At 43.4% G+C, this 23,951-nt stretch overlaps 1 protein-coding gene across 1 annotated transcript in view; it reads left to right on the top strand.

Moving 5' to 3' along the window:
* The window catches only part of Tdrd9 (tudor domain containing 9), a 111,774-nt gene that overhangs the window by 42,446 nt on the left and 45,377 nt on the right, over positions 1-23,951 (top strand). Inside the window, exons 9-20 of the mRNA XM_050154771.1 lie at positions 2,592-2,656; positions 8,530-8,584; positions 8,719-8,803; positions 9,686-9,743; positions 13,049-13,153; positions 15,128-15,225; positions 16,364-16,495; positions 17,253-17,418; positions 17,497-17,560; positions 17,634-17,697; positions 17,987-18,031; positions 18,668-18,721. Coding sequence (XP_050010728.1) covers positions 2,592-2,656; positions 8,530-8,584; positions 8,719-8,803; positions 9,686-9,743; positions 13,049-13,153; positions 15,128-15,225; positions 16,364-16,495; positions 17,253-17,418; positions 17,497-17,560; positions 17,634-17,697; positions 17,987-18,031; positions 18,668-18,721 — 991 coding nt within the window. The remainder of the gene's footprint in view (positions 1-2,591; positions 2,657-8,529; positions 8,585-8,718; positions 8,804-9,685; positions 9,744-13,048; positions 13,154-15,127; positions 15,226-16,363; positions 16,496-17,252; positions 17,419-17,496; positions 17,561-17,633; positions 17,698-17,986; positions 18,032-18,667; positions 18,722-23,951) is intronic.

Consider the following 23,951-nt stretch of genomic DNA (forward strand, 5'->3'; position numbering starts at 1 on the left):
TCTGTGGCTGGGGGGACATGTGTGTATGTGCATGTGATGGGCGACAGCCTCAGGGTTGCCAGCCAGCTCCGCTGGGGCAGGTTCTCATTGGCCTGGAGCTCACACAGTGGACTAGATTACTTGGCGATGGAGCCTGAGCTGTGTTCCTGTCTCTGCCTCCGCAGAGCTGAATTACGATCATGTGCGCCCAGCATTTTTTACCTAGCTTCTGATGGCTGGACTCAGTTCTTCGTGCTTGTGAGGCACGTGAGCACTTTATCAACTGAACTATCTCCTTGGTCTTTACTTTTTAATTAATAAAAAGTTATTATTATCATGTTTGTGTGTGTTCATAGGTTATGTGTGTTCATGTGTCACAGTGCACATGTCACAGTCAGAGGACAACTTTGAAGAGTTGTCCTACATTTATGTGTGCGAGGGCTGCTGCCAGGCTTGCATGTCTAGCACCTTTACCCACTGAGCTATCTTGCTGACCTAAACCCTTAATTTTCTTCTCTTTTCTTGTTTTTACATCTGGACAAACTTTCCCTTCCCTCCTTGCCTTCCAGTCCCTCCCCGCTCCCTCACACCTCCCACTCTTCCCCCTCCATTTCTCTCTAGAAAAGGGCCAGCCTGCTGTGAATCAGCTCACCATGACACTAATAACCCCTCTTCTGTTAAGGCTGGATGAGGCAGTCAAGTAGGGAGAAAGGGTCCTCAAAGCACAAGCCCTTAATTTTTGAAATGGGATTAGACTGATTTTGAACTTCTGGGCTCAATTAATTTTCCTGCCTCAGCTTCCCAGGTATTTGACACTACAGGTGTATACCACCATATGAGATTTTTTTTATTTTATTTACTTATTTATTTTTAATTATTTTTCTCTTTGTGTGTGTGTTGTGTGCATGTATATATGTATATAGAGGCCAGAGGACAACTTTGTATGTCATTGGGAACATCACCTCCTTTGAAGGAAGGGGTCCACCCTGACCTATAGCTTGTCAATTATGCAAGGTCAGGAGTCCTGGGGACACTTCTGTCTCTGCCTCCCCAGTGCTGGGATTGTACACAGATGACACCACACTTGTGTTTGTGCAAGTGCTGGGGATTGAACTTGGGTCTTGAAGATTGCAAGGCAGGTGCTTTATTGGCTGAACCATCTCCCTCGCTCCTTGGGAATGTAATTTTAGAGCCAGTCTCCCTATTTAGCACAGTCTAGTTTTGAACTCCATAAATTTTCACTTGGTCACTTTGTGATTGAATCTTCATAAACTTTATATATGCAGTGTTTTTATTACTATTTTTGGTAACTCGATTTTTATTTAGCATTTTCTCTTTGATCTGTTAGTGAACCCAGGTCTTTGCACACGCTAAGCATAAGCCTTACCCCACTGTGCTGGGCCTCCAGCCCATTTTACACATTGGTATTGATCTTGAATCCTGCAGCTCGATGAACCTAGAATCCTACCTATCTTGGGGGTGTGAGTGTGTGCATGCCTGGGCTAATTGCACGCCTTGGTTGTTGTTTCTTGGACACTGTTCACTATTTGGAGCAAGGTCTTTTGCTGGGCTAGAAAACTCACTAATTAGGCTAGGCTGGGTGGCCAGCAAGTCCCAGAGATCGGTGTGTCTCTTCCAATACTGGGATAATAAGGACGTGGCACTGCGCCCAGCCTTTCCATGTGGGTTACATGTTCCCTTATTCTCCGTTGTGGTTGCTACTCTAGGTGACAGTGTGTCTTGTCCTTCTTGGGCTTTTTATATGGCTGCCTCCTCCTTGCCCCTTATTGTCTCTCTGAGCAGTCATTTCATATGCAGGTTTGCAACTCTTTATGTGTATGTGTGTTTTGCCTGCACACCTGTCTGTATACCATGTGTGTGCCTTGGTATCTTTGGAGGTCAGAATGGGACATCAGATCCCCCGGAACTGGAGTTACAGATTGTTACGAGTAACCATGTTGGTTCTGGAAATTAAACCTGGATCCTCTAGAAGAGCAACCGGTACTTTTAATAGTTGAGCCATCGCTCCAGCCCCAGCTTATAACCCTTATCCTATGTTCATTTGTTTCTTTCAGTCTTATTGCTAAGTTATTATTTCTCCTCTGTTTCTATACTGGGAGTAAGCTCCAGAGCAATGTAGGGCCTTTCTGTCTGTTACTGCTGCCCCTAAACTACATAGAGGAAGGCGTGAAATACAGTGAAGGGCCCATAGGTCTGTGGAAAACTGGAAATTGTATTTCATAGAGAAAAAACTGTGGTAGTGAGGGGGTGGTTATCTGGGATCCGCATCTATGCACACACTGTAATAATCTGGGCTTTAGTGAAGCTTACTTGTAGTTATTCTAAGGTTTATATCTTGGGGTTCTAGATTATAGTGTTTAAATTTCTAGGAGAACTTTTGCAGATAGTGTGTCTTACAGGCAGATGCAATGGAAGGCAAGAGCCCTACCTTATTGCCTGGCCGGCCTCTCTGTGTGCTTCTGTCTTGTTTGTCAGAACGGAAGAGCATTACCTGACACAATCTGCAAGAGCTTTCACGGACAAAGCCAGTAGCGTCAGGGTCTCATGCAGCAGGGACTTGATTCAAACTTGTTCACTTCACATTTTGACAGGAACAAGACCTGGTCGGGGGCCCAGTTTGTGTCGGAGCGGAGCAGCGTGCTGGTGTTTCTGCCAGGTGTGAATGTCATAATTTTGTGACTGGGGTTTTAATGTTCTGGACAGCACAGGTGGTGAAAATGGGGTTCACGCGGACGACTGTGACTCAGCTTGGCCTGTTCCCATAGCCTTTGCGTTACCGCAGAGAGTTCATATTGATAATGAAGACTTGAACTTTTTAAAGGCTGTCTTGCCAGCGTCACAGTTTCTGGTAGGATGTTTGCTTTGTTAAGAGCATTCCTGTGTGGTCATGACTGGGAGGTGATTGTCGTCAGTTCACAGTGCAGCGTGCTTAATGAGAGCAAAGCATGAAACACCACGGAGTCCTGCTTAGTGCTTCCGAAAACAGGCTCCCACTGCACCTTTCTGAAAAGATGCGTCCGTGTCTAACAGTACTTTGTCAAGATGACTTCTCAAGGAGTTTAGTATAATAATTTACATATTTGTTGTTGAAAGGTAATATGCAGATCTATGAGTATTTGTGCACGTAGTGATGGGAACAAAAGCACACAAGAGAAACTTAATTTTGGAATGTAACATGTGAATTCCAAATCTGTCACATTTTGTTTACTAAATGGACTCATTTTATGTACAGAAAGAACCATAGGTGTATATAGTTCATATCTGTGCGTATTTATCAAGTGACTCGTGTGTGTGCATACTATGTACGGGAAAAGCAAGAGCAGAGCTACCACTCAGTACTTAGTATGTGGTAAACACTGTAGCACAATTAATAAAAACACAGAGACTGATATTGGGGTTCAACCTGAAGACCTAAAAGCAAAGTAGTCAGCCACTGGCTCTTACCTCGACCTCACAGAAATGACAATCCTGCCTCCAGGAATCTCAGAATAAGATTGTCTGAGAGCTGTCTCCTCCCTTGTTACATTCCTCTCTAATGCTGGGATTAAAGGCGTGCACCGCCCAGTTTTTTATGGCAAACTAGTGTGATTAAAGGTGTGTGTTACCACTGTCTGGTCTGTAAAGCTGACCAGGATGGGTGTTTTACTCTATGACCATCAGGCAAGCTTTAATTATTAAAATACAAATGAAATATTGCTACAAAACACTACCCCAGAAAGATGTTCACAGGTCATATTTTACCTTCAGGTGTGTGACTTTCTGTTATATGCTAATGTAAATCCAAGTCTGGCATAGTCTATGTTTCCGTGTTTCATTAATTGACTTATTTTCTAGCAGCTCTGCACTAGCTTTTCAGGGCTGTGCTAATAAGGTACTGTAAATTGGATGTTTTAAACCAAAAGGTGGTCTATTTCCCCCCTGTTATGGGAGCTAGGCATTCTGAACAGGTTGTCAGTAGGCACACTCCTTGGCAGGCTCCAGGCTCTTCTAGCTCCACATGGGTATCAATCAGGCCTTGGTGTTTTTTGTCTTGAAACAGTTCTACTCTCGTCTCTGCTGCTGCCATGTGGCCTTCTCTGTGCGTCTGGCGCTGTCCTCCTCATGAAGCTCACAGTGCTGGTAGATGAAGGTCTCAGAATATCGCCCAGACCTCATCATAGCTAATTATATGCACAATATTTTTTGAGAGACACTGTTAAACCTGTAAAAGACCTGAATTCTGATAATTCAGATGAGGCAGAATGCATATTCAGGTGCTATAAGTCAGCAGACACTTGGGAACTACTCCAAAGGACCAAATCTTCTGAAATGTTGTTACTTGGGATCAAACCCACTGCCTCTCATGTTATACAGAACTCTGCCGCTGAGTTACACTCCAGTCCATTTTAGTGTAGCCCTGGCTGAAGTGGAGCTTGCTGTGTAACCCAGTCTACCTTTGAACTGGAGATTACTTTTTACCTCTCAATTGCTGGGATTCCAGACAGGAGTTTCCATATCTGGCTTTACAAATTGTTTTTGATAGGAAACATTTTGTGTGCTCCCCAGAGGAAATTCAGAAAACACAAGGGAAGAAAAGAAATTACTTATATAGCCAGCACTCATCAGTAGTCACTGCTCTGGCAAGAAAGAGACTGATAGAATGTATATATTTTAAAAAAAGTTGTTGCTAGTTAGTGTCATGATACATTTGTTTGTAGTTCTGATACAAAAGGCTAAGGAGTCAAATTGAACTGGAAGTGTCTTTGAAAAAGTTATCATTTTTATCTTGAGATAAATCAATAAACAGACTTGCTCATTGAAAACTTTACAACTCTGAAGAAAGAAGATAATAGAAGATGCAAAGGCCTCCCCTGCTCAAGGATTGGTAGGATTAATATTGTGAGAACGGCCATCCAACTCAAAGCAATTTAGTGCAGTCCTCATCAAAACTGCAATGTTGTTCTTCACAGAAATTAAATAATTTCAAGGTTCATATGGAAGCACAAAGACCCAGGATAGCAAAAACAATAATAAAATAAATAAATACATTGCTATAGAGCCAGGTGTGGTGGCACAAGCCACTAATCCCAGCACTCAGAAGCCAGAGGCAAATGGATCTCTCTGAGTTCAAGGCCAGCCTGGTCTACAGAATGAGTTCCAGGACAGCCAGGGTTACACAGAGAAACTGTGTCTCAAAAAATCCATAAAAAGCACATTACTTTAGGAAGCACTATTCCTGATGTTCAGTTATGTTATAGAATCATACTAATAAAAACAGCATGTAAAATGATACACAGAGGACCCACTTAAGAACTCACACTCCTACTGCCACCTGGATTTTGACAAGAAGCCAGAAATGCACATTGGAGGGAAGACCGCATCTTCAGTGAGTGGTGCTGGTCAAATTAGATACTCATGTAAAGAATGAAGCTAGATCTTACCTCCCGTCCTGTACACAACTCAATTCCAGTGGATCAAGGACCGCAGCATAATATCTGATACCCAGAATTTGATAGAGAAGGCAAGGAATACACTCAGCTTACAGGCACAGGAATTATTTTCTGAACAGGACCCCAGTAGCACAGGCATTAAGGCCAACAATGACAAATGGGATGCCATTGTTCAAATGAATTACAAAATGAGAAAAAAATACGTCCGACCAAGGGTTGGTACCTACACTATATAAAGGATACAAAAAAATATTAAAAGAACCCAATTAAAAACTGCAGCAAGGAAATAAACTGCATTCTCTAAGACAATGGCTGAGAAACATTTTCAGAGTTACTTATTTTTATGTATGTAAGTGCTTGCCTGCATGAATGTCTGCACTATGTGCATTTCCTGGTGTCAGGAGACTAGAGAGGGTGCTAAATGCCCTGGAATTGGAGTCACACATGGTTCTAAGTCACTGTATTGGTACTGGGTACTGAACTTCTGTCATTTGGAAGAGCAGCAAGTGTCTTTAACTGCTGAGCCATCTCTCCAGTCCAAACTGATAAATATTCTTAAAATATTTTTTTATTCTTAAAATATTGAACATTTTTACTTCTCAGGGAAACTCACATTAAAATTACTTGAGATTTCCTATCACACAGCCAGAGTGGCTACAATGAACCAACAGTGGTAAGTGCTGGATGGACTTGGGCCAGGGAAAACACGTATTTCCTGTTAGTGGGAGTGCAAACTGGTGCACCCACTGTAGAAATCAGTGTGGCGGTTTCTCAGAAAACTATCATGATGATCTATCCCATGATGGAGCTGTACTGTTCCTGAGCATGAGCAGATAACCAAAGGACTCTGTCTTACTACAGAGATGCTTGCATCTGTGTTTTTTGCTGCTCTATCCATCGTGACCAAGCAATGAAAGCCACCTAAATAGTCATCATCTGGTGGACAGTGAAAATGTGTCACACACAGAGTGTGATGTTATTCAACTGAAAAGAAAAATGAAATTAGTAAATTTTCTGCTTGAATGGATAGAGTTGGAGACAGCCATTCTTTGTGAGGTGACTGCAGCTAGAAAGACACACCCTTCGTGTTCTCTCACGCGGATGTGAGCCTTGACTCTCTACACGTGTGTAGAAAGACACACCCTTCGTGTTCTCTCACGCGGATGTGATCTTGGCTCTTTACATATGTGTGTTTGTTTTTGAGAGAGGGTCTCACTATATAGACCAGGCTGACCTTGAACTCATAGGGCTTCTCCTGCCTCTGCCTTCTGAGTGCTGGGATTAAAGGCGTGCGTCATCACGTCTATCTAGATAACTACGTTTAAATTGGAGTACTCACAGAAGTCAAGAACCTTGTAAGGAACCATGGTGGTGGTCAGATTTCAAGAGTAGATGAGTATAGACGAAGCTTGTAGGGGGCAAAGGGAAATAATGGAGCAGGAAATACTGTAGGGGGCAGGGTAAAGAAGTAGGTGTGGCCTAGCTAACACTAAAGACCTTTGGAAATGCCATATAGAAACCTACTACCATAGAAGATTTTTATATATCTATTAAAAGGGTTTAAATGGAGTTATCCTATAGCAGGAGGTCAATGCCTCTTCCTTCTACCATAAGCTACCAAATTAAAAGCTCAGTGCCAGGCATAGGTTACTTGTTTTTAAGTTATTGGTCAGCAGAAGTCCTATAGACTCTCAAACATTGCAGGCTATTGCCAATGCTCTGGGTTACCCTCCAGAACTTGGTGGTGAGGTCCTGTTGCTGAATATATCACATACTTGACTCATAGGACCTGAAGAAATCTAACTGATACAAACCTAGAAGGTTTGTCTCTTACTGGTCAGTTTTAATAGTGCTGGAATGTTGTACACATGCTGCTTGGGGAGAAAAAATAGTTTACCCAGCTGTGAATTCTGTGAGTTATAGTAATGATCTAGCTGGCAGAATAAGCCTGCTGGTGCAGTAGTGGCACAAATGTTATGAGAGCAACCAACTGTTTTCCAGTGGGATTAAAAGCTCACTCCATAAGATGGAACTCATGCCTGGCAGTATTTACCTGACCAGAACTGGAGACTGGTGAGATCGTGGGCCCTTGGAGAGAACCTAAGAATAGTATTCTGCCAAATGGACATAAGAAGCTGTTCCTCAAGGTCTTTATCTTCATATGGATTAGTGCATCTCTCACCACTCACGAGAGGGGCCTCTGCAGTAGGTGGAGATTTAATACAAATCATTGTGCAGAGAATAAAAGTAAAGAGGGCTCAGCTCTAAATGGGGTACCTGTATCCCACCCCTACCCCTAGGGCTCAGTGATCATTATGGAAGAGGGGACAAAATGATTGTAAGAGCTGGAGGGATTAGATGTGTGCAGAGAAACAGTATTTGCTGGAACATGACAGTACTGTTTCAGACTTGAACTCACGGTGGCTATGACTGCATGCACTATGACCCGTACAAGAAAGAGCCAGACAAAATCCCAGCATGGACAGGGGAGACTCATGAAGTCCCCCTGCCCCTGTCTAAGAAGTTATTGGCAATTGGTTGCTACTGGGAAGAGGGAAAATCAGTTTTCTCCGGGGATGTGGCTACCACTCCAGTAGACAGTCTTCCACCATGCTCGGATAGGCAGCACTAAGGGATCTCTGTTTTGTTTTGAAAGGGTGCACATGAAGGCAGGGGAGAAAAGTGGCAATGGAAGGAGAAATTGGAATAGCAGGAATGTGGGGTAGTTTCTATCAAACCATGAATTCATGAAATTCCCAGACAATTAAAACAAATCTTGTCACTGAGGACTGTATTGCCCAGAGCACTGAAAATCGCAGACCGCCTCTGGCTCTGTCCACTGCTCTGCTCGGCTGTTGTTCATGCCGCACACAGCTAGTAGCCTCTGTAGCATTGGTAAATCTCTTGTTATCTGTACATTTGCTCTAGAACATAGCTCTTGGGGAGCAGGGAACTTTGTTCTGTTGACTGTACATCTGCAGGGCCTGGCATAGTATGTGTAACATAAAGACGTAAAGAGTCTCACAGTAAGTTGTCATTTTAATATGAAGGTTATGTTTTAGCAATAAATTCACATTTGCCTTCTCTGCTTTCTCCCTAGGTCTGGGTGAGATCAATTATATGCATGAACTTCTCACAAACATGATTCACAAAAGGTGTGTCTAAATGGTGACTTTTGCCTTTTAGAGTGTTGTGTAGTTTATGCCTTACATAATCTTAATTTCCTCACTGAGTAGTTACTGTGTCTGCTGCGTATCGTGTGATATTTTATTTTACTTCTGTTTCTTAGGTTGCAGGTCTATCCACTCCATTCCAGTGTGACTTTAGAAGAACAGAATAACGTATTTTTAAGTCCAGTCCCTGGGTACAGAAAGGTAGGACGCTAGGAAGATGAAGCGTGAGACATAATTGTTCTTAGTGGAGAACTGCGGTGCCTTGGCTCCTTCCCAGTGTGTCCCAGACTGCTGTTGAGTCACTCAGGCAAATCGTATTGATGAGAATTTGTACCCTTTCTTGTTGTACGTTAATTTGTAAATTGGTTTTTTGAAAAACTAAGATTCTTTTGTTTGTCTTGAGACAGGGTATTGCTATGTTGTCAAGGCTGGCCTTGAATTTGAGATCACCTTGTGCCATCCTTTGAAGTTCTGAGGTTATAGGATATATACTGGCAAATATTATATCTATTTTTTTTTCTGAATTAAGGGCTGGGGATTTGCTGTCTTAGGAGTGGGGGCGTTGTCAGAAGCTGTGGTCTGAGTCCTCGGGAGGTTGTTGGCTGTTTTGTTTGTTTTTAGCCACTACTTACAGCTGCCTGGGATGACCAAGGTCTGAGATTTGAGCTTTTGGCTCAAATTTTGATATTCTTGAGGATGTTTGGATCTTAAAGCAAGGTAGACCCTGGATGTAACTCCGCAGTGCTCTGCGTGGCAGTGTTTGCTCTGGATTTAGCCTGATTGTGCTTTTGGTTCCTGGCAATCCCACAGCCCTTTGCTGAAGCTCTTACAGTAGATAGGCCCATGAGCAGATCCTTGGCCATGCCACGCCTGCCTTTGTAAAGCCCCTGTGTTGAGTGTATCTGATTTTCTGTACATTGGGGCTTCTTGATAGTTGTGACCTGAAAAACTATGAAGATGGCTAATTTCTAATTTTGAACTTAGTATTTACACTAATATTCAAGATGAAGACCTTTTCCTAACTGTTGGACAGTGTCCTAAGCAGAGGGAAAACGTCCACCTGTTGTGTTTAATGCTCCACAGATTATTCTGTCCACCAACATTGCAGAGAGTTCCGTCACAGTTCCAGACGTCAAATATGGTAAGGCGTTTCTCTGCGCATGTCCTCATGTGAAAGGTGGCATCCTTAGGCTCTCCTGTGCCACGGGAGCTGTTCCTCTGTTTGGGAGACTCAGAGAGAGGCTCATAAAGGTCCAGTCCCTTGTATTCTTGGCTCATCATTGTTACCTCTCAGCAAACCTTTTCCTTTCCTTCAGGTAGGGCTGCTCTTGGGGATGCCAGGCCATTTTAAGGGATCTGTAGGAAGCAGAATTTTGGGGCTTCCCTAGTGTAGTCCTGTGATAGAAAGGTAGGTAAGCGTTAGGGAGGAGCTGGGAGCTGTTTTCTGAAGGTAGCTTAGATGGAAGCCATGGTGGATAGCTACATTGTACACACACACTTGTACGCTTACTCACTCCTGAGTTTGTTGTGTTCATCAGTCATATTTGAGGGACCAGTGCATGTAGTCAGGGTACAGTACCATGCCGAGGAGGACTGTGTTATCACAGACAGTTAACAGGTGAACTACAGTTTCATGTAGAGACAGCTATGTAGGAAAAGAAACACGGGAAAGAGCTCTAGTTTTGGAGGAAAAGGATATTTTAGATAGGGTGTGTCTTGGGCAACTATGGCTGTGATTACACACTGTGACCAAAATCAACTTAGGGAGGTGTGTGAGGTTTTACTATTTACTTCATACATGGAAGCTTATTTTTAGTTATGAAATGCCTGGCCTTAGCATGGCTTTTTGGTAGCCAGCTTAGCTTATTTTAAATTATCCCCACTACCTTTTGCCTCTGGGCTTTTATCTTTCTTCTGTATATCTTACCTTCACTCTTACTCCATGCCTGCCTGGGTGGCCCCTTGTGTCCTCCTCTCCTTGTTCTCTTGTTCCTCTTTTCTCCATCCTCCCAGAGTTCTCCTCCTATTTATACTCTGCCTGCCAGCCCCGCCTGTCCTTGCTCCTGCCTCGCTTTTGGCTGTCCAGGCCTTTTTATTGTACCATCAGGTGTTTTAGACAAAGAATCACAGCTTCAGTTAATCAAATGCAGCATAAACAAAAGTAACACTCCTGAAAATAATATTCACCAATAGGGAGGAAAGGTTTTGTGGTGGTGTTGTTTTGTTTTTTGTTCTACACTTACACATTGTAGTCCATCATGGAAGGAAAGTCAGGATAGGAACTTGAACAGGGTAGGAACCTTGAGGCAGGAGCTGACAATAGAGGACATGGAGGGGGTGCTGCTTACTGGCTTACTCCCCATGGCTTTGTCAGCCTGCCATCTTTTAGAACCCAGGACCATCAACCCAGGAATGGGTCCACCCACAATGAGATGGGCCCTCCCCCATTAATCAGTAATTTAGAAATCCACCAACCTGATTTATGGAGGTATTTTCTTGATTGAGGGTCCTTCCTGTCATATGACTTTAGCTTGTGTCAAGTTGACGTAAAGCTGTCCAGCACAGGGTGGTATTATATTGCTGTGCTAAAACACCATGATCAAAGAAGGTAATAGTCCATCATAGTAGACCCGAGATAGCAGGCAGGAGGCAGCTAAGAGCTCACATCTTGAACCACTAGTTGGAAACAGTTTGAGAGAGCACACTGTGGAGAGTGGGAAGCTTTTGAAACCTCAAGCTAATTCCCAGTGACACGCTTCCTCCAACAAGTCCACACCTCCTCCTAATCCTTCCCAAATAGCCTCCAACTGGGGGTCAAGTATTCATGCGTGCAAGACTTATGGGGGACATCTCGTTTGGCCTACCATTGGATGACATGGCACTCCTATGAGGAAGTGGTGCTTGAACAAAGGCCTAAACTGAGTGAGAAGTGAACTGTGCAAAAATGTGACTCAGACATAAGGAATAGAGTTCAGGAGACCAAGAAGGAAAATTGTATAAGTCAAGGGAAGGGAAGCAAATAGGTGTTTGTTTCTGTGCCAGTAGAAATTGTGGAAAGATAGATACAAGTCTCTGTTTTCATGATACAGTCAGGTGACTCTTAAAGAGATAACACAGGAGTCAAAAATTTGTGAGCATAAGAAGAAAAGGTCAGGAAAAGACAGGAGAAAAATTTGAGGAGAGGCCATGATGTTTTAGTAGGAGCGGTAAGAAAAGGACATAAAAATCAAGTCTAATTCTAGTCATGAAACCACAGAGGTCAGGGCTTACAGACCAGTATCAAATGGAGGAAAGAAGGGAAATCCTGGGCCACAGATGCAGGGCCTCACAGGACCGCTTTGCTGAGCGAGGTGGAGAAGAGGGGTTCTGGGTGTAGACCCGAAGGAGGCAAATGAGAGGAGAGGGGGATAAGCTAAGGGGTGAGCGCTGATGGACATAATGCACTGCACCTGAGGGGTAGACACGCCCAGTTCTGATTGATCCTGAAGACAGGCATGTTGGAGAACAGAGAGATTTGCTGAGGGGCCTTACAAGGGATTGGGATGTGTGGTCTGAGCAGAGGTAGCCAGAGCAAGGGATGGTGTAGATTGACAGGAGCAGGCTGGGTAGATGCTAAGACAACCGAAGGTGGTCGGAGTGCAGATCAGAGTTCCAGTGAGGATAAAGGTGCTTAGGGAAGAAAGAAGATAGGTGTTGAGTGTCATTTGCATGGAGGCAGGGCTGTGGCCTGACAGGATAGGGTGTGGTAATAGGAAGATGTTGAGGTGGACAGTAAGGTTGAGAGGGAGGCGTCAAGACCCCGAGAGGCGAGAATGGTCAGCACTGCTTTTGTTGGACTTGAAGTCACCAAAAGCTGTGTTAGGACTAGTGGTATGAGATGGCTGGGGAGTCAGGTGTGGTGAGAGTTGTTTGGTACAGTCTGAGGAGGCACACTCTGCATGGGAGGCAGGGCAGGAGTCTGCCTACTGTTTCTCCAAAGCACAGCTTGCCATACACAGGACAGGAGGTGCTTGAGGCGGGGGTGGGGGGGGATGGGGGTGGGGGGGGATGGGGAGGGGTGGGGACCGACTGCTGAAGGGTTCCTTTACCTGGGCGAACATCTTGAAGCACAGAGAATGTAGACGGGCACAGAGACAGGCACACAGGATCTGAATCTAGATCCAGAACATTAGCCTGCCTCCCCTATCTCTGGTGTAATGAGGTTTTGGAGTAATTCTAATTTTTTGGGTGCACCCAGGCAGGCCTTTATGATAATCTGGGCCTTACAAAGACCCAAAGACTTCCGTTGTGATCTAGAGAGACCTTGGTTTCCAAGGGTAGGAGCATGAGTAGTCAGCACATTTCCAGAAGTTTCTGCAAGCATGTCAACTCCATTATACCCAGGCGCTGTGGGCTGTCATAACCCATGTTAGCTTTGGTGCTTACGCTTTTTTTCCCTAATGGCAGTTATAGATTTTTGTCTGACCAGAACTCTGGTTTGTGACGAAGATACAAATTATCAGAGTCTGCGGCTGAGCTGGGCCTCGAAGACCAGCTGTGACCAGAGAAAAGGTAAGGCATCTGTGGCAGATCGCACTGAGGCCTCAGTGGTCACTGTGTCGTCCCAGAGCTTTGCTTTAGCGTTTTTGCTCATCGTGCACCTCCTGTGTTGGGACTGGTCTCAGTCACCATTCCTCCTTGTTTTTCTCCTCAGTGTTTTAGGGTCAGCTCCTAAGGAACAGGTGGCCTTTTATTATCTCAACACTTTGCATTTTTAGTGTGAAATTTTAAGAAAAATATATTTAGTAGCTATGGAAGCCAAGTGGATCACTCTGGTGATTTTGACTGGCTTCCCTTGGACCACCTCTACATCCTGCTGTTTCTAGGGTCTTTTTCCTAGAGAGTTCCACACAGGGATCAAGGTTTGGTGTACCACCCACACACTTCCTGGAAAGAGCTGCTGGGCAGGGCCTTTGGCCACAGAAGTGAGTCTGTAACTTGCTTAGCCCAGATGTTGCCTTCTGTAGCAGGAGCTGGCTTTAGTGGGACAGCATCTGTGGTGTGTACTGAGAGATGAGTCTGTTTTATAGGGATCCCCCCCCCCACCAAGGGAGGTAGGCAGAAGGCCAAAGAATTCCTTCCGGGAAATTACTGCCTCAGAATTGAACATGTTATGTGCACGAACAAAGTACATATGCATTCTTACCTTCGTGTAGATTCTGGTTTTGGTATTCTCTTTCTTTCTTAGTCTTTGTAAGAAATGTGAGGTGAGCATGTTGTGTCCTGAGACTCGGGGACATAGCAACTGCACAAGGTTTTCCTCAGGTAGGGCTATAGTGACCCAGAAATCTGGCTTCAGGCCCCTTTCTTGACTGCTGTGCTCTATCCACATTCCTGAGGTGCCCTTTGTGGAGAGAGCTAGGAGATGTTGAAGGCGCCATTGCAGCCTGGCTGCCAAGAGTTTCATCACTGTGGCCATTTTCTGCACCTCCACAATGTCTGAGCCCCCTGCCCCCAACATCCTTGCTAGCAAATGACATCACTGGGTTTCCATTTCAGCCATCGTTGGATGCCTATTCCACCTTGTTTGATTTTTGACTTGTGATTCCATAATGGTTCATAAGGTTAAGTAGCTTTTCTCTTTGCTGGCTATTGTCTGCTCCTCAATGAATGCTTGTCTCCATCTCTTACCTTTTTAGGATTTATTTACATTTATTTATTTATTTGCTTAATTCATCTTTGAGTCAGGGTCTCTTACCATGTAGCGCTGGCTGGCATGGAACTCATAGTGTAGAACAGGCTGGCTTTGAACTCACAGAGATCTTCCTGGCTTCTGAGTGCTGGGATTAAAGGCTTGCACCACTACACTTGGCTTATTTATTTTATTTAAGTTGTGTATCTATTAAGGACCCTCCTCACCCTTTTCTTGCTTGTAAGATTTGCTTTTGCTCCACAAATAGTAATTGTCACACCAAACGTAGCAGTTTGTCATCCTCTTGGGGTGACCGTGGCTCTGAGCTCTGTGCATGCTCAGTTCTCATTTATCTAATATGACAAAGCTGAAGGATGCTTGTAGGAATAGTAGGACAGACGGACACACAAAAGCAGGGACAACCTGAGCAGGCGGGACTGCTCCTCAACCCTCTGACAGATACAGATATTTGCACTAGGTGAGTCACACTTCTGTCGCCAGCTACATGGCTTTTCTGTGATGAGCTCTGTTTTACTAGCCTGAGCTAAATCTTCTAGGAAATGTGTCGTTCAAAGTGTTCTGGGTTCTGTTGCATTTGGCTAACTTGTTTTCTTTCGAAACTTGTACTAGGTTTTAAAACATTAAAGGAGCACTTAATCTTAATTTAACTTATTCTGACTTTTTAGGATAACTTTACTTGTGATAGCATTAGAATAAAGATAATTTGTTTTTACTGGCCTAGTGTGGTAGAAGATTAGGTTTTTCCTGATCAGTGTTTAGTGGCTGTTTTACAGTCCTCTCCACATTGATGTTAACGTGATCAATGCCACATTGGGTTGAGCATCTTTTTGCAGGCCGGGCTGGACGGGTGTCCAAAGGATACTGTTACAGGCTGATCCACAGGGACTTCTGGGACAGCTCTATTCCGGATCATGTCGTTCCTGAGATGTTGGTAATGAATTTCATTCATTGTTAGTGTCGGCTTTGTGTGTATATGTCGTTTTATTGTTTACTCAGCATTCTGCACTCTGTTCTGGCCCTTATACTACTGATGCTCTTAGTAGGCTAGGGTGGCTGACTAGGGAGCCCCAGGGATTTACTTGTCTCTGCATGCATGCCAAGAACATGCTACAGTTCGTAAGTAAAATTAGAACAGCTCTGGGAGACTGGGTTTACACTGTGTAGGTTGGGGTTGTGGTGTGGTTATTAGATGGCAGGACCATTCCCCTGTTAAACCAGCTCATAGGACAGCCATGTTTGTATTTTTAAATAAAACTATTTTTTATGTGTATGGGTGCTTTCCCTGAGTGTATGTCTGTGCACTAGGGCATGCAGTACCTGTAGAGGTCAGAGAAGGGTGCTGGGCCTTGTGGAGATGGTATTAATCCATCAAACCAGTGCTGGAAACCAAACCCCAGTCCTGGGAGAGCAGCCAGTGCTCTTAACCACCAAGCTACCTCTGCAGCCACCCTGTTCTTAATTGACAGTGAGGCTTATGTTGCCTAGTATCTGTTGGCCCTATAATACCATCCCCTGTGGAATGTCAGTGTAGTCTGTTCCTTTTATAATGAGTAATTATGGATTGACCTCTCCTCTTTTCCTCTTTTCTCTCTCCTTTCTCTTTCTACGCTCTTAACATCCCTCTTTTCCTTTTATGTCTTTTTGCTCCCTTCTTTTTCTTCTACTTTTAACCTTTCCCTCTTTTTTGAAAAAGAGTTTTTCTGTATAGCCCAGATTGGTTTCAAACTCAGCATCCTTTTGCCTGTTTTTCTAAGTAATGGGATGACAAGTATGTGCCATTGTGCCATGCCCGATTTCTCTCTCCTTCCCCGCTTTCTGCTCTGTTTAGAGTCACTCTTGTACCACTGTTCTCAAACCCTGTTCCTCCTGGCTCTGTCTCCTAGGGGCTGGGATTATAGGTATGCAGCCAAGCCCAGCTTCCTTCTGCCTTTTCTTCCCTTCCCTCCTCTGCTGTTCTTCTCTATTCCCATCTTCTCCTTTGCATCTTCTCTTTGGAGCACAAGACATATGAGCAGGTTAATTGGTTTAGTTACCTTATCATCTCTGAACTGAAATTCTGTTATTTTCAGCGTTGTCCATTGGGAAGCACAATATTGAAAGTGAAGTTACTTGACATGGGTGAACCAAGAGCTCTGCTGGCAACTGCCCTGTCTCCACCCAGTCTGAGTGACATTGAGCGAACCATTCTTCTGTTAAAGGAGGTGGGACTTGTGGAATTACTTAGTGGGACTTAGATGGGAAAGCTAAGACCTTTTCTTTGTGGGGGAGCCCAAATCTCATAATTCTTAAAGTAGCTTAGTTGTTGAAAGTGCTCAGTGTGTGGTGTTTCTGAAGCCTACTACGCGCGTCTCCATCCTGTGGCCCCACCCCGAGGAGCGTCAGCACTGACTGGCCGCTGCTAGTCTGTGCTCTCTCTCTCTGCTATGTGCCTTCACCCCAGCCCTCCTGCCCACCCACTGCTTGGCACTTTCTTCCCATTTTCTCTCCTTGGACCACTCTTGACTGAAACTCTGCTCTTGTGACTTTGCCCCCACTGGCCCCGAAATCAGCTGAAACAGTCCACACATTGTTTCCTGGGGCCAGGGATATTCTGCTTCTGACCCTCAAAACCTGTGATACCAGTGTTCTCCCCTCAGAAATGGTTTTTTTAGAATACCGAGTGCTGTGGTGAGTGACCGTGCCACTGGACCCTGTTTTTCTCTGTGTGTGTCCCGTTTGTGAAACTTGGGACTAGGTAGTCTTGGGGAAGTCTCTAGTGACGTGGCGTGCTTTCTAGAAACACTGAAGGGGTGAGTTCAGTGAACACATCGGAGCCAGTAGCCCTTTACAGTTAGCTGAACTCTTCAGAACCTAACTCCTTAGAAGTTGGTATGCATTGCCTGTCTTGCAGTTCTGCAGTAAGGATGTGGGGAGTGGGGCTGTGTCAGCGCTCGTTAACACACTAACTTCCTTCATAAGGTTGGCGCTCTGGCAGTTAGTGGACAGAGGGAAGATGAGAACCCCCACGATGGCGAATTGACCTTCTTAGGAAGAGTGCTGGCACAGCTCCCTGTCAGTCAGCAGCTGGGTAAACTCATTGTGCTGGGACATGTATTTGGGTGCCTGGATGAGTGTCTTATCATAGGTAAGTGTGGGCCGGTGTGGGGAAAGTGTGTTGGCTTGTGCGGCCAGTCGGTCCTCATCCTCTGGTTTCTCTCTCTAGCGGCAGCTCTTTCTCTGAAGAACTTTTTCACGATGCCTTTCCGGCAGCATCTGGATGGATATAGGTATTTAACGTTCTTACTGTGTAGGGTCACCTTCCTAATGGCACCAGATGACACTTCATTAACCTGTTTTCAGGAACAAAGTGCACTTCTCAGGTAGCAGTAAGAGTGACTGCCTGGCCCTCGTGGAGGCATTCAAGGTGAGTCTGTATCATCCTCTGGAGGCAGAGGTGGTCACCCAAGCCACCAGTGTGTTTTCACACCCTGCCTATGAGAGTGGAGAGTGCTCTCTTCTGAACATGGTGTTGGTAAGGGCTTCTGATGGCCAGTACAAAGTAACAAGTGCTGGAAGGACCAGTGAACCAGACAATTTCCCAGAGTTGATTAAAAAGTAATTTGTAGACGTTGTGTGTTCAATCATGTGTTGACATTGGAATTAAATCCAGCTAACTAGTGAGTTATTCTGAAGCTGTGATTGTGTTGTTTTAGGCCTGGCAGGCTTGCAGACAGCGAGGAGAGCTGCGGCATCCCAAGGTTGGTCACATTTCCTTCTTGTCACCTTTCTGATGGCTGGCAATGATCAGCTTTCCTGCAAGCCTGTCTCAGTCTAGTCACTGCCTGTGCATGGCGGTGGCAGTAAGACCGGCGGCCATTGAAGGCAGTTACTACGTGCTGTCCTCTGGGAGGGGCAGGCCAGGACATTAGTGACCAGGTCCTGCTGCAGGCTGCTCAACAGGTGGCTCAGAATTAATGACGCTGGTTACACAGGAGCCTGTATTTCATCTTTGTCTAGATGAGGCTTTTTATTCTAAAGCAATTAGGCTCCAGAGCCGTTGGTAGACGTGTCTTGTATCACAGTGGGTCTCTAATCTTCCCTGTTGCTACAGTGTGACAAGTCTTTCCAGTTGAAGCACACTGTGCCTTTGATTTTGGGGACAGGTAGACTCATAAGGAGAGTCCTCCCTGTGTTGTGTTTATGGTTTGGGGCTTTGGTCTGATGTTGGAAGCTCTTGTGGGGGACTTCCTGTATGTGGTCATTCAAGTGTATTGTCGACCATGGCCGAAGCGTAGCCCTTGTTCAGGATCTGGATGAGATGTGTGAATTGTAGGAGCGAGTTAACCTCTGCCTTACTGCCTCATGCTGGACACTGTGCTCTTCTGTGTTTTAAGGATGAACTTGACTGGGGACGGCTAAATTACATTCAGATAAAGAGGATCAGAGAGGTAAGCTATAAGTTCTTTGACTTGGTTAATGCAAATAAACTAACTTAAAATTTGGTCATGACGCACCAGCAGTGCACAGGGTGTAGGAGCAAATTCTGCCCGTTCCCATCATTAGCAGGAGGCCTTAAGGGTAAAGACACCTGCAGTGATAATTGCTTGGCTCCAGAAATCCTCACCAAGTGTCATATGTAAATGAATACGTGTAAACTTGGCAGCCATATTTTTCGTATTTCTCAAGATAAGCATGTGATCTTTTCATTATTAACTAATTAACATAAGTAAACACATTATGGGTTTTGTGCTGTTGATCCCAATTTGTACTCTTGCAGTAAGCCTCCTTGATGACATTTTAACATGGCTACGTTCTGATTGCCGGTGCTTTCTCTGGAAATGCTGCAGTAGCTTTATAGAGAGACTGCCCTGAGGCTTGTGGGTATTTGTGGGAGTACATCCACACACATGCTTGTATTAGCCTATTCTCTGGAGGAACAGAACTCAGAGTTAACAGACATCTATAGATCTACCTCCATTCCTATCTGTAGCTGTCTGTCTACCTACCTACTTACCTTTATCTATGTATCTATCTACTTACCTACCTATCTATGGGATTTATTAGTGTGTGGTCCAGATAATCCAACAGTGGCTACCTACAAACAGAAGGTCCAGCAATCCAGTAGTTATTCAGTCCCCGAGGCTGGATATCTCAGCTGGTCTTCAGTATACCCTGGAATCCTGAGGAAGTGCATTTACACTAATGCCAGTGAAGGAATAGACTAGCTAGTGAGAGCAAGAGCAAGCAGGTAGAGAGGGAACAGCTTCTTTCTTCCATGCCCTTTGTGTGGGGCACCAGCAGACAGTGTGGCCCAGATTAAAGGTAGGTCTTCCCACCTCAAAAAAAAAGTTTGATTAAAGTTTATCTTCTTAACTCAAAGATCTTGTTAGAAGTGGGTCTTCCCACTTTAAATTATTTAATTAAGAAAAAACAATCCCTGATAGGCATGCCCAGTTATTTGGGTTTTAGTCAATTCCAGATGTAGTCAAGTTGACCACGAAGAACACGTCCATGTCAGAGCTTGGCACTAAATTAGATGGCAGTCGCAGGACGAACATCTTCCCAGGTCCAGGTTCAGGAAGAGCTTTCATAACAGCTTTTTCCCAGAATAGAATCTTCTTTGGCTTTTCTTCTGACCATTGCCCATAACAACTTGTAACCAACATTCTAAAGAAAGGCAAACATCCATAATCCATTTTTTGGGAATGTGGGCATAGTTTTTCTAGGCTACTTTCTGCTGATTGGGGGCACTGATAATCTTATGGGGACCTAAAGAAAATTTAGGATTATGGTCAAGTCCTGACTGGAAAATTCTGTGAGGCTTGATATCTCAGTCAGCAGTCTTGAAACTGTTCTGGATGTAGAATTCAGAGAAAACTCCAACAGAGGTCCTCTGAAATGTTGGATCATCTGGACCATCTGCTCCTACTGGAGTTTCTTCGGGGTGTTTTCATCTATCAAACCTGATTTTTCTCAGCCCAGAATGAATCCACAGCCTTTCATTTCCTGTGGAAACAAAAACAAAACCTCTTCTCCAAGGCATTTTCAAAATATATATGTTGGATTAATCCAGCAGCATTTATAATCAAATACAATTTAGTGATTTTTGCTCCTTCCTCAGTCATAAAACAGTTTAAAGACAACACAATAGCATACAATATTCAGACTCCGTATATATTTTATCTTTACATGGCTTTATTTTAAACTCTGTTTCTTTTATTTTTAATTTTTGACTTTTTGAGACAGGATTTCTTTGTGTATCTATGGCTGCCCTGGAACTCACTCTGTAGACCAAGTTGTCCTTGAACTCACAGAGATCTGCCTACCTTTACCTCCCAAATGTTGGGATTAAAGGTGTGTGCCACCACACCTTGAACTCACAGAGATCCGTCTGCCTCTGTTTTAATTTATTAGATTAAAAAAAATACCAATCCAAGTTCTCCCTCCCTCCCTTCCTCCCATTCCCCTCCACACACCCTCTCACCCCACCCCCACCTAATATTCAGAGACTAGGGCACATTGCCTTGCCCCTCCCTACTATATCTAGGCTGAGAAAGGTATACATCCAAAGAGAATAGGATCCCAGAAAAGCCAGTACATGCAGTAGGGATAAATCCTGGTGCTACTGCCAGAGGCCTCTCAGCCTGCCCCAGCCATGCAACTGTCAACCACATCAAAGGAACTAGTTTGGTCCTGTGCTTGCTCCCAACCCTGACAGTCAGTCCTGTCCATTTCTAATTTCCAGGTGGGTCTATATATTTTTCTTTGAATTCACCTTATTAGCTTCTCTAGGATCATGAACTATATATAGGCTGAATGTCTTTTGTTTATAGCTAGTATCCACTTATGAGTGAGTACATCCCATATTCATCTTTTTGGGTCTGGGTTACCTCACTCAGGATAGTGTTTTCTAATTCTATTCATTTTCATGCAAAATTCAAGATGTCATTGTTTTTGTTTTTTGTTTTTTTTACCACTGAGTAGTACTCTAATGTGTAAATGTGCCACGTTTTCTTTATCCATTCTTCAGTTGGGGGCATCTAGGTTGTTTCTAGGTTCTGTCTATTACAAATATGCTGCTATAAACATAGTTGAACAAATGCTTTTGTAGTATGATTGAGCATCTTTACATGCCCAAGAGTTATCACTGGATCCTGTGGTAAGTTGATTCCCAATTTTCTGAGAAACTCCTCTACTGATTTCCAAAGTAGTTGTACGAGTTTGCATTCCCACCAGCAACGGATGAGTGCTCCCCTTCCTCTCCAGCATTCCATATTCTCTCCAGCATTAAGCTATCATTAGTGATTTTGATCTTAGCCATTCTGACAGGCGTAAGATGGTATCTCAGAGTTGTTTTTGATTTGCATTTACCTGATAGCTAAGGATGTTGAACATTTCCTTAAGTATCTTTTGGCCATTCTGTTGAGAATTCTCTCTTTAGTTCAGTACCCTATTTTTTAATTGGATTATTTAGAATTTTAATGTCTAATTTCCTGAGTTCTTTATATATTTTGGAGAGCAGTCCTTTGTCTGATGTGGGATTGATGAAGATCTTTTCCCATTCAGTAGGCTGCCTTTTTGTCTTATTAACTGTGTCCTTTGCTTTACAGAAGCGTCTCAGTTTCAGGAGGTACCATTTATTTATTGTTGCTCTCAGTGTCTGTGTTACTGGGGTTATATGTAGGAAGTGGTCTCCTGTGCCCGTGCATTGGAGACTACTTCCCACTTCCTCTTCTATCAGGTTCAGTGTAGTCAAATTTATATTGAGGTCTTTAATCCATTTGGCCTTGAGTTTTGTGCATGGCAATAGATATGGATCTATTTTCATTCTTCTACAGGTTGGCATCCAGTTATGCCAGCACCATTTGCTGAAGATGCTTTCTTTCTTCCATTGTATAATTTTAGCTTCTTTGTCAGAAATCAGATGTTCATAGGTGTGTGGATTAATATCTGGGTCCTTGATTGATTCCATTGGTCAACCTCTCTGTTTTTTATGTCTAAACCAAGCTGTTTTCATTACTGTAGCTCTGTAATAGAGCTTGATGTCAGAGATGGCGATGCCTCTGGAAGTTCCTTTATTGTACAGGATTGTTTTGGCTATCCCAGGTTTTTTGTTTTTCTATATGAAGTTGATTAATGTTCTTTAAAGGTCTGTGAAGAATTGCATTGGGCTTTTGTTGGGGGTTGTATTAAATCTATAGATTACTTTTGGTAGGATTGCTATTTTTACTATGTTGATCCTACCTATACAAGAGCATGGGTGATCTTTCCATTTTCTGGCATCTTCTTCAATTTCTTTCTTCAAAGACTTAAAGTTTTTGTCAAGTAGGTCTTTCCCTTCCTTGGTTAGTGTTACCCCAAGATATTTTATGCTATTTGTGGCTATTGTGAAAGGTGATGTTGCTATGATTTCCCTCTCAGCTTCTTTATCCTTTGTGTATAGGAGGGCTACTGTTTTGAGTTGATCTTGTATCCTGCCACATCACTGAAGGTGTTTATCAGCTGTAGGAGTTCTCTGGTAGAGTTTTTGGGGTTAGTTACATACACTATCATATCATCTGCAAATAATGAAAGTTTGACTTCTTTCCAGTTTGAATCCCCTTGATCTCTTTTTGTTGTTGTATTGCTATTGCTAAAACTTCAAGAACTGTGTTGAAGAGATATGGAGAGAGTGGACAGCCTTGTCTTGTTCCTGATTTTAGTGGAATGGCTTTGAGTTTCTCTCCATTTAATTTGATGTTGGCTGTTGGCTTGCTGTATATTGCTTTTACTGTATTTAGATATGCTCCTTGTATCTCTGATCTCTCCAAGGCCTTTATCATGAAGGGTGTTGGTTTTGTCAAATCTTTTTCAGCATCTAATGAAATGATCATATGATTTTTTTCTTTCAGTTTATTTATATGATGGATTACATTGATAGATTTTCATATGTTGAACCAGCCCTGCATCTCTAGGATAAAGCTGACTTGATCATGGTAGATGATTTTTTTAAAGTTTTGAATTAGGTTTGCCAGAATTTTATTGAGTATTTTTGCATCCATGTTCATGAATGAGGCTGGTCTGTAATTCTCTTTCTTGGTTGAGTCTTTGTGTGGCTTTGGTATTGGTAACTATAGCCGCATAAAAAGAGTTTGGCAATGTCCCTTCTGTTTCTATTATGTGGAACGCTTTGAGGAGGCTAGGTATTAGCTCTTCTTGGAAGTTCTGGTAGAATTCTGTTCTAAACCCATCCAGCTCTGGACTTGTTTTGGTTGGGAGGTTTTTGATGACAGCTTCTATTTCCTTGCAGCTTATAGGTCTATTTAAATTGCTCACCTGGTCTCTTGATTTAATTTTGGTATATGGTTTCTATCTAAATTTTTTAACATTTTCCAATTTTGTGTAGTGTAGGTTTTTGTAGTATGACCCAATGATTCTATGAATTTCCTCAGTGTCTGTTGTTTTGTCAACATTTTCATTTCTGATTTTGTTAATTTGGATGTTCTCTCTCTGCCTTTTGATTAGTTTGGATAAGGGTTTGTCTATCTTGTTGATTTTCTCAAAGAACCTGCTCTTATTTTCACTGATTCTTTGTATGGTTTTCTGTGTTTCTATTTTGTTGATTTCAGCCCTCAATTCGATTATTTCCTGTCTTCTTCTCCTCCTGGGTGAGTCTTCTTTTTGTTCTAGAGCTTTCAG

This window comes from Alexandromys fortis, unplaced genomic scaffold, assembly GCF_014885135.2.
Source record: "Alexandromys fortis isolate MF-2015 unplaced genomic scaffold, M_Fortis_MF-2015_v1.1 scaffold_91, whole genome shotgun sequence".
In the NCBI taxonomy this organism is placed as follows: Eukaryota; Metazoa; Chordata; class Mammalia; order Rodentia; family Cricetidae; genus Alexandromys; species Alexandromys fortis.